This window comes from Bubalus kerabau, chromosome 6, assembly GCF_029407905.1.
Source record: "Bubalus kerabau isolate K-KA32 ecotype Philippines breed swamp buffalo chromosome 6, PCC_UOA_SB_1v2, whole genome shotgun sequence".
In the NCBI taxonomy this organism is placed as follows: Eukaryota; Metazoa; Chordata; class Mammalia; order Artiodactyla; family Bovidae; genus Bubalus; species Bubalus kerabau.
The window spans coordinates 36,847,161-36,860,413 of record NC_073629.1 but is presented as its reverse complement, the minus strand read 5'-3'; the positions used below and the strand labels follow the sequence as shown (position 1 = coordinate 36,860,413).

The 13,253-nt window shown below is 39.9% G+C and overlaps 1 protein-coding gene across 1 annotated transcript in view; it reads left to right on the top strand.

Annotated features, from left to right (window-relative positions):
- The window catches only part of NTNG1 (netrin G1), a 364,680-nt gene that overhangs the window by 269,983 nt on the left and 81,444 nt on the right, over positions 1-13,253 (top strand). Inside the window, exon 4 of the mRNA XM_055584934.1 lies at positions 1,333-1,505. Coding sequence (XP_055440909.1) covers positions 1,333-1,505 — 173 coding nt within the window. The remainder of the gene's footprint in view (positions 1-1,332; positions 1,506-13,253) is intronic.

The window sequence follows — 13,253 nt, the reverse complement described above, 5'->3', positions numbered from 1 at the left end:
AAGATAAGACTAGTTTAAAGATGTGTACACACACACATATTTTCAGGTCCTGACCCTGACAAATCTTGGCCCTTTATTCCCCAGGTCTGTGTGTCCAAGTTCTTTCCTTTGTATGGACACTTCTCTTTGCATATACATTGTTCTGACCTCTGATCATAGACATTCTGTCATCCTGGGTTTAACTTCTCCAGAGGGTGCAGCTTGTGTTTTGTATGTTATAGTTCATAACCTGCTGCCTCAACGAATATCAAGTCTGACTTTGCAATTTTACAGTCAGAGACTTTGGATATGGGAATGTATTTTTGTGAAAATTGCATATTCCATTGTTGCCTCTCATATATCACAGTTTTATTCACGGGCACCAAAGGGAAGACCTTGGCTAATGACCTCAAACCCCTGCCACACATAGGTTTTTCTAGCGTTCTAAGCACTTTTTTTTTTTTCTGAGTCATTTGACCCATTTATGCGAGACCTTTGTGATTATTTTACATGAGTAGGAAATTTGAGGGCTTCCCTGGTGGCTCAGATGTTAAAGAATCTGCCTGCAATGCTGGAAACCTGGATCCTATACCTGGGTTAGGAAGATCTGCCGAAGGAGGACATGGCGACCCACTCCAGTATTCTTACCTGAAGAATCCCCATAAACAGAGGAGCCTAATGGGCTACAGTCCATGGGGTCCCAAAGAGTTGGACATGACTGAGCGACTAAGCACAGCACACAGGAAACCTGAGGATTACTTAGGTTGGGTAGAGGCCTTGGTGGAAAAACTCTCAGCCTGAGAATGCCATTTTATAGCCCCAAATAAAAATATCTGATTGTAAACTATTGGGATTTATAAAATATATCTGAATAGTAAATTGTATCAGTGCTTATATTTCTTTTTAAACAAAGAAGAATTGTCCTTCTGGTTTAAGGAAAAACAGAAGATGACATTGTTCTTCAAACCCAGATGTATTGTTGTAGATTTGATAATAGCACAGAAAAGCCTCTCATTAGTGGCAATATTTTTCATATCTTTTGGGTAACCCTTGATTTCTGAGTACAGTTGTCTTAGGGGAGCCTCAGACCCCACTGATCTGACTGGTATTAGGATTCCGCAAAGTGTGGTATGAGGTCAGGCTGTATCAGAACCCCACATCCACCCTCAAAGACACTTGTTAAAAAGATTCTGAGGGTGGGGCCTACAAATCTACATTTTAGCAAGTCTTTAGGTAGCACTCAAGCACTGCCGACTGTGAGAACCACAACTCTAGGAGATAGTTGGGTAAAGCCTCAGTGATCTCCAAGATCAATTTGACTTAACAATGAACTCTTGTCTTTCCTCTGCCTAGGTGCAAATGTAATCTCCATGCCACTGTGTGTGTGTATGACAACAGCAAATTGACCTGTGAATGTGAGCACAACACTACAGGTCCAGACTGTGGGAAATGCAAGAAGAATTATCAGGGCCGACCTTGGAGTCCAGGCTCGTATCTCCCCATCCCCAAAGGCACTGCAAATACCTGTGAGTAACTTTTGCTTGGTAACGCCATATTCTCTGCACGAAGAGCTGAGAGTTCCTCTCAATTTCACTTGCAATTGTGCTTGCACTCCTTTTCTAGTAGTCTCATTCCTCTTCAAAATGCAGCCGAAACTTTACTCTCTATTTTGCCACATGTAAGCACATTTGAGCACTTGGATCATCTGTTAAATTCAGTCTTCCAATATTGACATCAGTGTGTTGGGAAATGATGTAAAACCACAGAAGAAATTTTGTCTAAATGGATTAAACAGGAGCTTTTTTTTCCTTCCCCAAATTAATTTCTAAATTATTAGTTATTTCTAAAATAACAAAGCCATTCAAAACTCTGAACTCTGGCTTAATTTTAACCATAGAAATTCTCTACATGTTTATAATCCCATTTCCCATACTGGGCAACCTAAGAGGTGCTTTGTCTAAAAGATGCTTCCTTCTCTATATTTAGCTACAGCCTAACTTTGTCCAGTGAAATAGTTGGCTTTTTCCAAATTCCCACAGTTGAGGTCATGCCTGGCATGTATCCTCTTAGGAGAGGCCACCTTTTGATAAAGACCATGACTCTAAAGCTGCAGGGACCACAATAAGAAAAAGAATGTATGTGTGCATGTGAAAAGAGCACAGGCATTATCTGTGTGCACAGGAACCGTGAGAGATGCCGCGTTCCCATTCATGTGGGCGCCCCTCTGAAATCCATGAACCTCCCGAGGAAGACATGTTCTGACACACTCAAGGAGAGAAGTGATTACTTCCAGAATGAACTGCCCAATTCCATCCATGGACCAATTAGCCACTCACAAAAGCCCAAGGTTTGACCTCTTTTAAAAGTAGAGAAGGGTGAGGTTGAGAATACACCCGTTCAAGTGAGAAGTAACAGAAGCAGCAGAACAGTGAGCAGAGGGAGAATAAGTTGAAAAGCCACCAGCTCTGTCTAAGGCTGCCAATGTTACCAGGCACTTCAAAGCAGCTCCTGTGAGAAACCAAAACCTAAAAACTAATATCATAGGAACCAGGACCTTATCAAGTTAAGTATAAGAGTAATGGACCAAGTAACAAGCCATAAAGAATGGGGGCATAAAATTATGATAAAATTTTTATGAAGCAGGGAAGAAAATCCTTCAAAGGTTAAAAAAGCACCTCTTTGTGAGGGTATTCAGTTTCTTTCTGCGTTAAAGAAAAAAAATGACAGTCTAGCTCCTAAAATTAATACATAAAGCTCTGTTGAGAAGAAATGTTGAATTGTTTTTTCAAGGTGGCTTTATTAATGGAAACTCTGTGGGGGTTTCCTTAATTGCTGAGAGCCATCAGCTCAGTTCAGTTCAGTCACTCAGTCACATCTGACTCTTTGAGACCCCATGGACTGCAGCATGTCAGGCTCCCCTGTCCATCACCAACTCCTGGAGCTTACTCAAACTCATGCCCATAGAGTTGGTGATGCCATCCAACCATTTCATCCTCTGTCGTCCCCTTCTCCTCCCGCCTTCAACCTTTCCCGGCATCAGGGTCTTTTCCAGTGAGTGACTCTTCACATCAAAAATATTGGCGCTTCAGCTCTAGCAATGGTTCTTCCAATGAATATTCAAGGTTGATTTCCTTTAGGATTGACTAGTTTGATCTCCTTGCTGTCCCAGAGACTTTCAAGAGTCTTCTCCAGCACCACAGTTTGAAATTCTTTGGCAATTGTTTGGCACTCTACCTTCTTTACAGTCCAACTCTCACATCCATACATGACTACTGGAAAAACCATAGCTTTGTCTAAATAGACTTTGTCGGCAAAGTGATGTCTTTGCTTTTTAATACCCTGTCTTCTTTAGTGGGACAGCAAGTAAGAGAACAATGTTCAAAACACTTGCTAGCATTCTGGCTCATCCTCAGGGATGAGCAACTTGTCAAGGCTTCTAGAAAGGCAGCTGGGATAGACTGCTGTTGAAGGCATTGGCTTCTATTCTAACACAGCCCTGTTTTTTCCTACCCATAACTGTGTTTCAGAGTCTTGCTTATTTCAAGATATTTCACTGGAAATACCTTCTGTGCCAGCTCAACTTTTTCAGTGTAATGAATTTCTTGTTATAGTCTCCATGGAAATGACTTATATACCCCTAATATTATGCATATTGCAGACCACCAGTTCACCCAGGTCAAAGTGCAACCTCTTTCAGTTTGCCTTGTGGATTCTATTGTCTGTCCATCCCTTAGCTTTTACTGACTTTCTCTAGACTTTTCCCCATCTCTGTTAAAATAGGAAGGTGACAGATGGGCACAATGGCCAAGGAGGTTCAATTCAGTTTTTCAGCTCTCAATATAGAGGAAGCTAGCTTAAAGGTTTTAAAATAATCTGCAATGGTCCAGTCTTGCAATGAAAAGAACCACTTTAAACAAAATCTCTGCCACATCAGACTGCTAGCAAATGTCCAAGGATGAAAGTAAGCAACTTAGTGGTTTAGTACACGGGTTCCAGGATCAAATACTAGTTTGTCCATTCACTAGGTTGAAAAAGTAACCTTGAAAAAGTAAAGTATTAACCTCTCCAATACTTGGTGTCCCATCTGTAATGTGAGGATAATAATAGTTTTTACCTCATAGGAATTTTGAGAGGAGTGAATAAGCTAATGCATGTGATGTGGTCGGCATAACACCTGTCACAAAATAAGTGTTCAAAAATAATTTATTTTTAAGATTTTCTTCATAAGGCAGACTTGTCAATTATTTGACAGTTTTAATTGTTGTAAAACATATTTCTTAACATCAATATTAAGTGTGTCCTAATTTCCAACCACTTTTTCTTTTTAAGTCTTAAAACACTGTATTAACCCCAGATTCCTGTATTGTCGAGGTTAACATCATCCACTCCATTTCTCATATGATAAGATTTTCAAGTCTCGTACCTGGAAGTCCTGTTTTTTTAGTGTGCAAGTTTAAGCCAAACACAGGACTTCTAGCACTGTGTTAGGATTTTCATGTCATATTGGCGTCTTCTTGCACACATGCGTACATGCACACACTCACCACGTGCATGCACATACACACATACATGACTGTAGCTGGTACAAACCAGTTCTCAAGAGGAACACTTAGGATAAGCTGTATTTTAATACAAGAATACGGAACCTAAGAAGTAAAATGGAATGGTTACAGTCTCTGATTCCTCAACACCAACTCTTCAGTAACCTAGAAATAACACTCATATTGGATAATCTCTGGATTTAGCAGAATCTCAAGCAGCCAGGATTATTTTTGAACAGGAAGATCAGTACCTGCCCACTCTTAGCATAAAAACTAGGAAAGCTTCATCACATCAGGAAATTTTAAGATCTCCCTGCAAAGACTCTCAGCCTATCACTCAGAAGATCCTTTAACTGAGACCTTGCTGGAATCCTAGGCTTGGAAGTCCTAAATTCTGGAGCAATGCCAAGGTCATTTTTGTATGGAGTTTATAGAGCCAGGAGAGAAGAATATAGAGCTCCAGCCCTCTAAAATACTACCATCCAATCATTTTCCATTATTATAGACTCAGCAGAGGCAGAAGTAATGACTCTTATGATAATATTTCTATTCATTGTGCTTTTAGAAGACTCAGTATGTTTTCTTAGTTCTTTAAAGCCATATGTACATATTATGTGTATCAATATATTTCATATTTTTCTACAAAGCTTATGTTTTATCTGTAAGACGTCTTTCTTTCTCCCTATTGATCTTCATTCTATTTTTAATAGAATTCTATTTTGAATGTCCTTTCAATTTCATTTGTGTCTTCCAAGTAGATAGAAAATCTGTCCAACTTCATGCTTAATCATGATTATCTCGATTCTCCTTGTCCAGCTCATGAGTGAAATTCTAATCCCTACATACAGATGCTGAAAACTTAATTAACCTTTGGGAACTATTATTTCAAAAAAGATTATATTATCTATACCTCTGATTGCCAAACTGTGTCTTATGACCTTTAAAAGAATTCCATGGCTCAAAAATTTTTGAAAATTCTGTACATTTTACTGACTCTTAGATATTCACACTGTGTGTGTGTGTGTGTGTGTGTGTGTGTGTATGCTTAGTTACTCAGTCATGTCCTACTCTTTGCAACCCTATGGACTGTAGCCCACCAGGCTCCTCTCTCCATGGGATTCTCCAGGCAAGAATACTAGAGTGGGTTGCCACTTTCTCCTCCAGGGTATCTTCCTGACCCAGGGATCAAACCCGCATCTCATGCTTGGCAGGCGAGTTTTTTTTACCGCTGAGCCACCAGGGAAGCCCTAGGTATTCACATTATCTTATTAAAAAATTTGAGCACCCAAAATAATGTATTTTATCCTGTGTTTTCCAAACTTTATTTTTCACGGAACACTTAAAAACTTTCTATGAAACACTCTTTTGGGGACTTGCTGCTCTAAATAATTTCCTGAGTTTACTGATAGAAATGTCATGGAGACAGACAGAAAGCCCAGCTACTTCAGCTGTATTCAGTCTTCTACTTTCCTCTTACCTACACAGTCTAATATTCTTCAAAGAAAGAAAATTAAATTGGTCTGACATTGACATTATTTGTTTGTTCAGAAATCCAACCTGAATTGTTATACAATACCTAGGGCTCCTCTGAGTGATGGAAAGTGATTTGATGATAGTTCTGTTATTTTCCCTGGTATTAAATTTGTATTGACCAATTTATATTTTCCCAAGTGTACACATGTGTGTCATTATCCAGACGATTTCCTAAGTGCTTTACATGCATTAGTTCATTTCAAACTCACAACAGTTTTGTAATGTAGATGCCACTATTTTCATATTCTAGATGTGGAGTCTGATCAATACTAGGGAAAAGTATCTTTTTTAACATTTAGCTGCTGCTGCTGCTGCTAAGTCGTTTCAGTCGTGTCCGACTCTGTGCGACCCCATAGACGGCAGCCCACCAGGCTCCTCTGTGCACGGGATTCTCTAGGCAAGAATACTGGAGTGGGTTGCCATTTCCTCCTCCACATTCTCTCTCTCTAGATTCTTGATAATTTTTGGACACTTAAAACTGGTTAACTATAATCAAAATTATAATAATAATTATTATAGTGGTAGCTGTATTTATTAAGCTTACCATAGCCTTTTATATTTTATAAAGTGCTTTACGTACTTTCTTGCAATAAATCTTTCCAGTGTCCCCATGGAAGGTAGGGTGTTTTTGTCCCCATTTTATAGATAAGGAAACATAGGCACATAAAGATCAATATGTAGGTTTCCCCCAAATCCCACAGCGAATACGCGACAGAGCAAGATTTAAACTTAGGACATTCTGACTTCAGGAACCAAAATGTTAGCAATTTAAGAATAGGACCATATTTTATTCTTGGCCTTCATAAATGTTTGTGGAATTAATTATTTGATGAATGAATAAGTAAACCTACATACCTGAAATGTGCCTGTGGACGCATTGACCTCCCATGCATCTTCCCATGTCCCCTGGCATATGTGACCTTCACAGTTCAGCAACTGTAACACAAAGGCCTTCACTCTCCCCCAGGAAGAGATCAACTGAGATTTAGAGAAAAACCAAGAGAAAAAAGAATCACTCATTGCTCATGGGTGCTAATGAGCCATCCACCTATCTAGAGATGGCATATTGGCTGTCTGGTTTTTAGAGGCCTCCCTAAGTGTCTTCCCAGGTAGTTCAGTGGTAGAGAATCCACCTGCCAATGAAGGGGGCACAAGAGACACAGGTTCAATCCCTGGGTTGGAAAGATCCCCTGGAGAAGGAAATAGCAACTGACTCCAGTATTCTTGCCTGGGAAATCCCATGGACAGAGGAGTCTGGAGGGCTACAGTCCATGGGGTCCAAAGAGTCGGACACAACTGAGCAAATAAACAACTAAGTGGCATTCACAGCCTTGGTGACTTGACCACTGTTGGGCTCTGGTCACCAAACAAAATCCGATTCTGTCACCACAATAAGAGAGCATCTGTCAGAGTGTTACTTCCACGAGCTGTATGGCCAATATATAAAAACAAATACCTACCGAGTTATTCATGTACAAAACTAGTCCACAGTCCCTTATCTGATGATTATGGGACGAGAGCTGATTTGGAATTAAATTTTTTGTTTAAATTTAAAAAGTAATACAGTGTGTGTGTGTGTGTATATATATATATATATATATATATATATATTATATCAATACCCACAGCAGAACATCAAGTAGCCCTACTTAATCAAATATTTTAATATTTCTGCAGCAAACCTATGATTATTTTCACTCAGTGGGATAAAGGAGAAGACCACATTCATACCCCTTTCAGTCAGGTTTTGTCACCAAATGAGTTCAGATCATATTATGTTGTGATCCAGGTAAACTTTGGGAAAAAAAGTTTTGTGTCTTCAGAGATTTTTTTTTGAGGATTAAAAATAATAGGGGCTTCCCAGGTGGTAAAGAACCCACCTGCCAATGCAGGAGATGTAAGTGACACAGGTTTGATCCCTGGGTTGGGAAGATGCCCTGGAGGAGGAAATGGCAACCCACTCCAGTATTCTTGCCTGGGAAATCCCATGGACAGAGAAGCCTGGTGGGCCACAGTCCATGGGGCTGCAAAGAGTCAGACACGACTGAGCACGCACGTACACACCAGAGATAAAAGAGGGGGCCTATTTCACTTTTCACTTCCATGCATTGGAGAAGGAAATGGCAACCCACTCCAGTGTTCTTGCCTGGAGAATCCCAGGGATGGGGGAGCCTGGTGGGCTGCCGTCCATGGGGTCGCACAGAGTCGGACACGACTGAAGTGACTTAGCATAGCATAATAAGTTTAGCAACAGTATAGAGTGGTTATTAGAGGCCCAAGCTCTGGATCCTGGACCTCTGTATTCCAATCTCAGTCTCCTTCCCAACTGACTGTAACTTTTTGTGCTTGAATTTTTTCCCCATTGGGAAATAAACCAGAGTATTAATATTGTAGGGTTGTCACAAAAATTAAGCAAATTAATGCATGTAAGATATTAAACTAGTGGCAGTCACGTACTAAACACACAATGAAGTTAGCTGTTATGATCACTATAATTTCACTGAAATCTAACACATAGACCCATCCCAGTTTAAACAGCAGATTCTCTCTTTGGAGACAGCAACTATATGGAGAGAGAAATTGCATCCAAATGTCAACTTATTCATCCACAATATGAAATAAGTGATACAATATGCAAATTATTTAAGGCCTTATGATCAGTGTATTCTCTCCCCTTGTAATTAAGTCTCCTTGTAAAGCCAGATAACAATCGGAAGGGTGCTTGGTAAGTAAGCATGAGATCAGGAAATTTAAATAACTCGAATGCTAATGACATCAGGCTGAAACATCCTAACACATCCGTCCTACCACAGGGTCAGCCTCCCTAATGCCAAGAGGACACTGAAGGTCTGAAAGTTTACCGGCTACCCTTCCCTGTTCCTGAGACAGTGCTAGGCCAGTACTGCCACCACATGCCTGAAGATGTTCTTTTTTGTAGGCTTTACCTTCTGACTAGCTTTTCTTCCAGGTCTCAGATATAGTGAACTAATATCCCCTCTGTCACATCTGTCATATACGCCCAGGTCCCAGAGCCCTTCAGCTGCTCTAGGATGACTTAACCATCTTTGATGGGATTGTTTATGTATTGGTTTCTACCGTATAATTCTGTGAGGGCAATCTTAGTTTCTTCACTTTCAAATTTCTGGGAGACAACTCACTGCACCCCTTATCATCAGCAGTTGGACCAGGAAGCAGGGTTGAATGGATGTTGGAAGTAGAATGTCCTTTAGAATACAAATGAGGCTGTAGAATGTTTTCTTAGTCATCTCCTCCCTCTTTTTCAATTGGGCTTTTTGGAATTAGAGCTCCCAGTTCCTGCAGCCTGGCTATAAGGAGATCTAGTCATTTTCTTGAAAGGCCTTTGTCAAACCACCTAAGACAACAATGGTAATATTTTTTCTCAGTGTAAAGTATGCTGATTCCTTATCCTTTCTGCCTTCTTCTTGGTGAATAGCTGCTGAATCTTGCGTTGATTCTCAAAAAGAGTTATGGCTTTTAGCACTGAATTCATCCGCTTTGAAAAATCAATGTTTATTTTTGAGGACTCCATTATGTTGACTTTCTCAAGGTTAACTATGTCCCCTTTAGCCACATACTTGGTGGAAAAGTTAGTATAATTGAAAGAAGAAAGAGGAGAAGGAGAAGGGGAGGGAGAGAGGAGAAAGAAGAAGAAGGAGGAGGGGTAGAGGAGAAGAAGGAAGAAGGGAAAAAGTAGGAGGGGGAGGATGCAGGGAGCAGGAAGAGGAGGAAGGAGAAAATAACAAATTGTATAATTCCAACAAGTTCTCATGCCCCAACTGCAGTAGAATTCTGTAAAAAGAAAAATTTTAAATAAATATGGTAGTGGGGAGGACTGATTGAGGAGGGAAAGATTGCAAGTACCTACAAGCTTATCTCGGGAGATAGTGGAGGACAGAGGAGCCTGGCCTGCTGCAGTCTATAGGGTTACAAAGGGTCGGCCACAACTGAGCAACTAAACAACAGCAAGCTTAGCACCTTCACCTTCTTTTGGTCCTTTGGCTTACTCAGTGTTTATGTGTGTCTCTGACTGAAGGAGCATTTCTATTCTGGAAGAAGCAGAAGTCCTAAGCTCATATATCACATATTGCAGAACCTTCCCTTAAAGCTCTTTTGTACCTGTGTTTCATTTCCTCAGTATAAGTTTAGCAGTGTCTCAGTAGACAGGGATTAGGATTTACCTGGGCCAGTGTTGACTATAAAGGGGTCAAATAGGATGAAGCCCTTGCTTCTACTTGTGCCTTCCATTTCCTCTTCTGTAAAGTGGAAGGGCTGAGTAAGATTATTTCTTAGCTCCGTTTCAGCTCTCCATTTTTTGTCACTCTTTCTGAATTAGCTTATCTGATATCTTCCTTTTTTCCTTCTTTCCTATCTACCTATCATCTATCTTTCCCAAATGTTTTTCAGATTATTTCAGAGATAAATTTAAGCTAATGAAGCTTAAATTACTGGGTCACTCACTAGACTCCTTCTAAGCTATAAAAACATTAATTTCATGTCTGATGAAATTATGTCTTATGTGTGTGTTAGTCATTCAGTGGTGTCCGACTCTGCGACCCCATAGACTGTAGCCCGCCAGGCTCCTCTGTCCGTGGAATTCTCAAGGCAAGAATACTGGAGTGGGTTGCCATTCCCTTCTCCAGGGGATTTTCCTGACCCAGGGATTGAACTCTGGTCTCCTGCATTGCAGGCAGATTCTTTACCATCTGAACTAGTATGATTTTATACTTTGAAATTAATATTCTTAAAGACAGCTCCCTGATTTGTATTTGCTTTGGGCCCACAAAATCTGCATTTCCCCCTGATTGGCTTAGGAAAAAAGACAAAAATAAGTGTATACAAACATGAATATAAAAAGAAGGTGTGAGAAAAAAAATAATAGAAAGAAAATAAGCCAAACATTAAATGAATTTACCCCGTTGAGCATGAAGCTGACATCCAAGTTTCGCGGAAGGCAAAGTGGTGAGGGGCATATCTTGTACATTGTACATTCTTGCTCTCAGAATGGAGGAAACTTCCAAAGACAACAAAAGTATTTATGAATAGTGGACTCTGAGAAGTGTCTCAGTGGAACATTTTATAGGGCAAAAGATCATCCTATGACCAAAAGTGGTATCTTCACTCTGATAGACACTTTGGAAACACGTGATAAATTTTTGTTCACATATGCACTGAGCAACTTTTCTGTGCTAGGCATCATCCTGGACAGACAGTAGAGATACAGACCTGACACTTACCCCCTCAGAGGTCTCAGGCTAACACACAAACAGTCACACAGAGAAGGTGATAAGTTACTCACAGAAGCCTGCACAAAGAGGTATGCATCACAAGGAACGCGGGCTAATTCACATCAGGGAGATGAAGAAGGAAAGGAAGTAATAACTTCTGAGCTCAGTTTCAAAGGTAAAAATACTTTTTACACAATAGTTGTCACTTCACAAGGAACACTGAAAAGCTACCAAGACATGTCTAGACAGTTTTTCTGAGCATAATCTGACTGTCATTCCTGTGGTTTATGGGCAACCATCACTGCCGTGATTAAATTGCATTCATTGATTCAGCACTTACAGATGCCAAAGAAACCCACCTTTCATGAAATGAATTGTAGCCTTCCTGTCTTAGTTTCTTAAGCACTTGAAAGATTTCTCATGACTTACTCATAGCCTTTTCAATGCATATAACTGGTTATTAAATTCTTTAGTTGTCTGTAGAGAACCAAAAGCAAGGTATTTGAACATTACAATAAGAAACACTGGGGAAAAAACATTTGACAATATACTAATGGACATCCCTTGGTGTTCAGGTATTTTCAACTTCAAAAATCTTATTCCAGTGAGCAATTTAAAAATCTTCTCTAAGCAGGTCCCATTTTACAGCAGTGGAGTAGAAAGGGACTCACCTGGCAGCACCTCAAAACTTTTTAAATCACAAAATGATGAAGAGCCGGAATTTTAAGCATCCAAATGTTAGGTAATAGAAAACATCTTCATGAGGGAAATAGGATCTCATAATGGTCTTGCTTGGAGAGGTTTGTATAGCTGCAATGAGCATTTCTCCCCAGGACTGGCATCCCCAAAGGAATAGAAACATTTCTGCATCTTTCTAAAATATTCAGCTGCAGCAAGTACTGCATCAAACAGTCTTACAAGTTTGCTCTCGATTGTGTCTGGCCAAACATCCTGAGAACTTTGCCTTGCATTATGCATGGCCCTCCACCTCCATGCAAGTTTGAAAACACTTGAAAAGTCTCTTCCTGCCATCTTAACTTCCATTCTCTTTGACGGATTACAAAGGCAAAGCAGTTCCTTGCAATGGAGCCGGATTTTCAATCATGGGGAAATTTGGAGCTTCTGCAATTGCTACTAAAATTATGATGCTGCCATCATATCTCACTCAACAGGGGATTTGCAAAGAAAGAAAAAAAGAAAGATTCAGTACCAAGTCACTGTCAAAATGCGGCAAAGATGGTGTACTGAAATGTTGGGTCAGGAATCCAGCAGTCCTTTGCAGAAATCGCATGCAGCTTGAAATTCAGTTCAGACAAAGTAAAACATGAAAATTAAAGTTTAAGTTTCCAGTTTTGGTTGATCAGTGATCAGTAATTCAGCTGAAACATCATAAGCTCTGTGCATTTAAAATCAACATACATTGAATGTATCTAATAACTGAAAATAGGATTTCATTCCTTCCAGGTTTTTTTTAAACAACATGGTAAGCTTTAATTTCTCCTTCTCCCCTCCCTACTAAGAAATAGGAAAATAGCTCTCAGTTTTAAATAATACAAAGCTAGAAATCTCTGAGTAAGGTACAGTGATTAGTTAAGATAAGCAGAGGGCAGTTGTTCAAAGATTAAATACTAAAATAGAAATTTAATGATTCCTACATTTACCACCTGTTAGCACACTTTAGTGATGTGGAGAACAAGCCTGAACAGCTCATTAACAGCTATCATTTATTGACTGTGTACCATGTGTCAGACATTTTTATGGATTATCTCATTCGACTCTCACAGCAGCCCTGTGCAGTAGATACTATTAGCCCTTTCAGATGAGGAAACAGGCGTAGAGAGGCTGGGAACTTACGTGAAATCACCCAGCTAGTTAGTTGCAAAGCATGAGTCTCACTTAGTTCTTATTCCCAACTCATGCTCTCACCCACACCACTGCCTGGATTTGGTGGAAA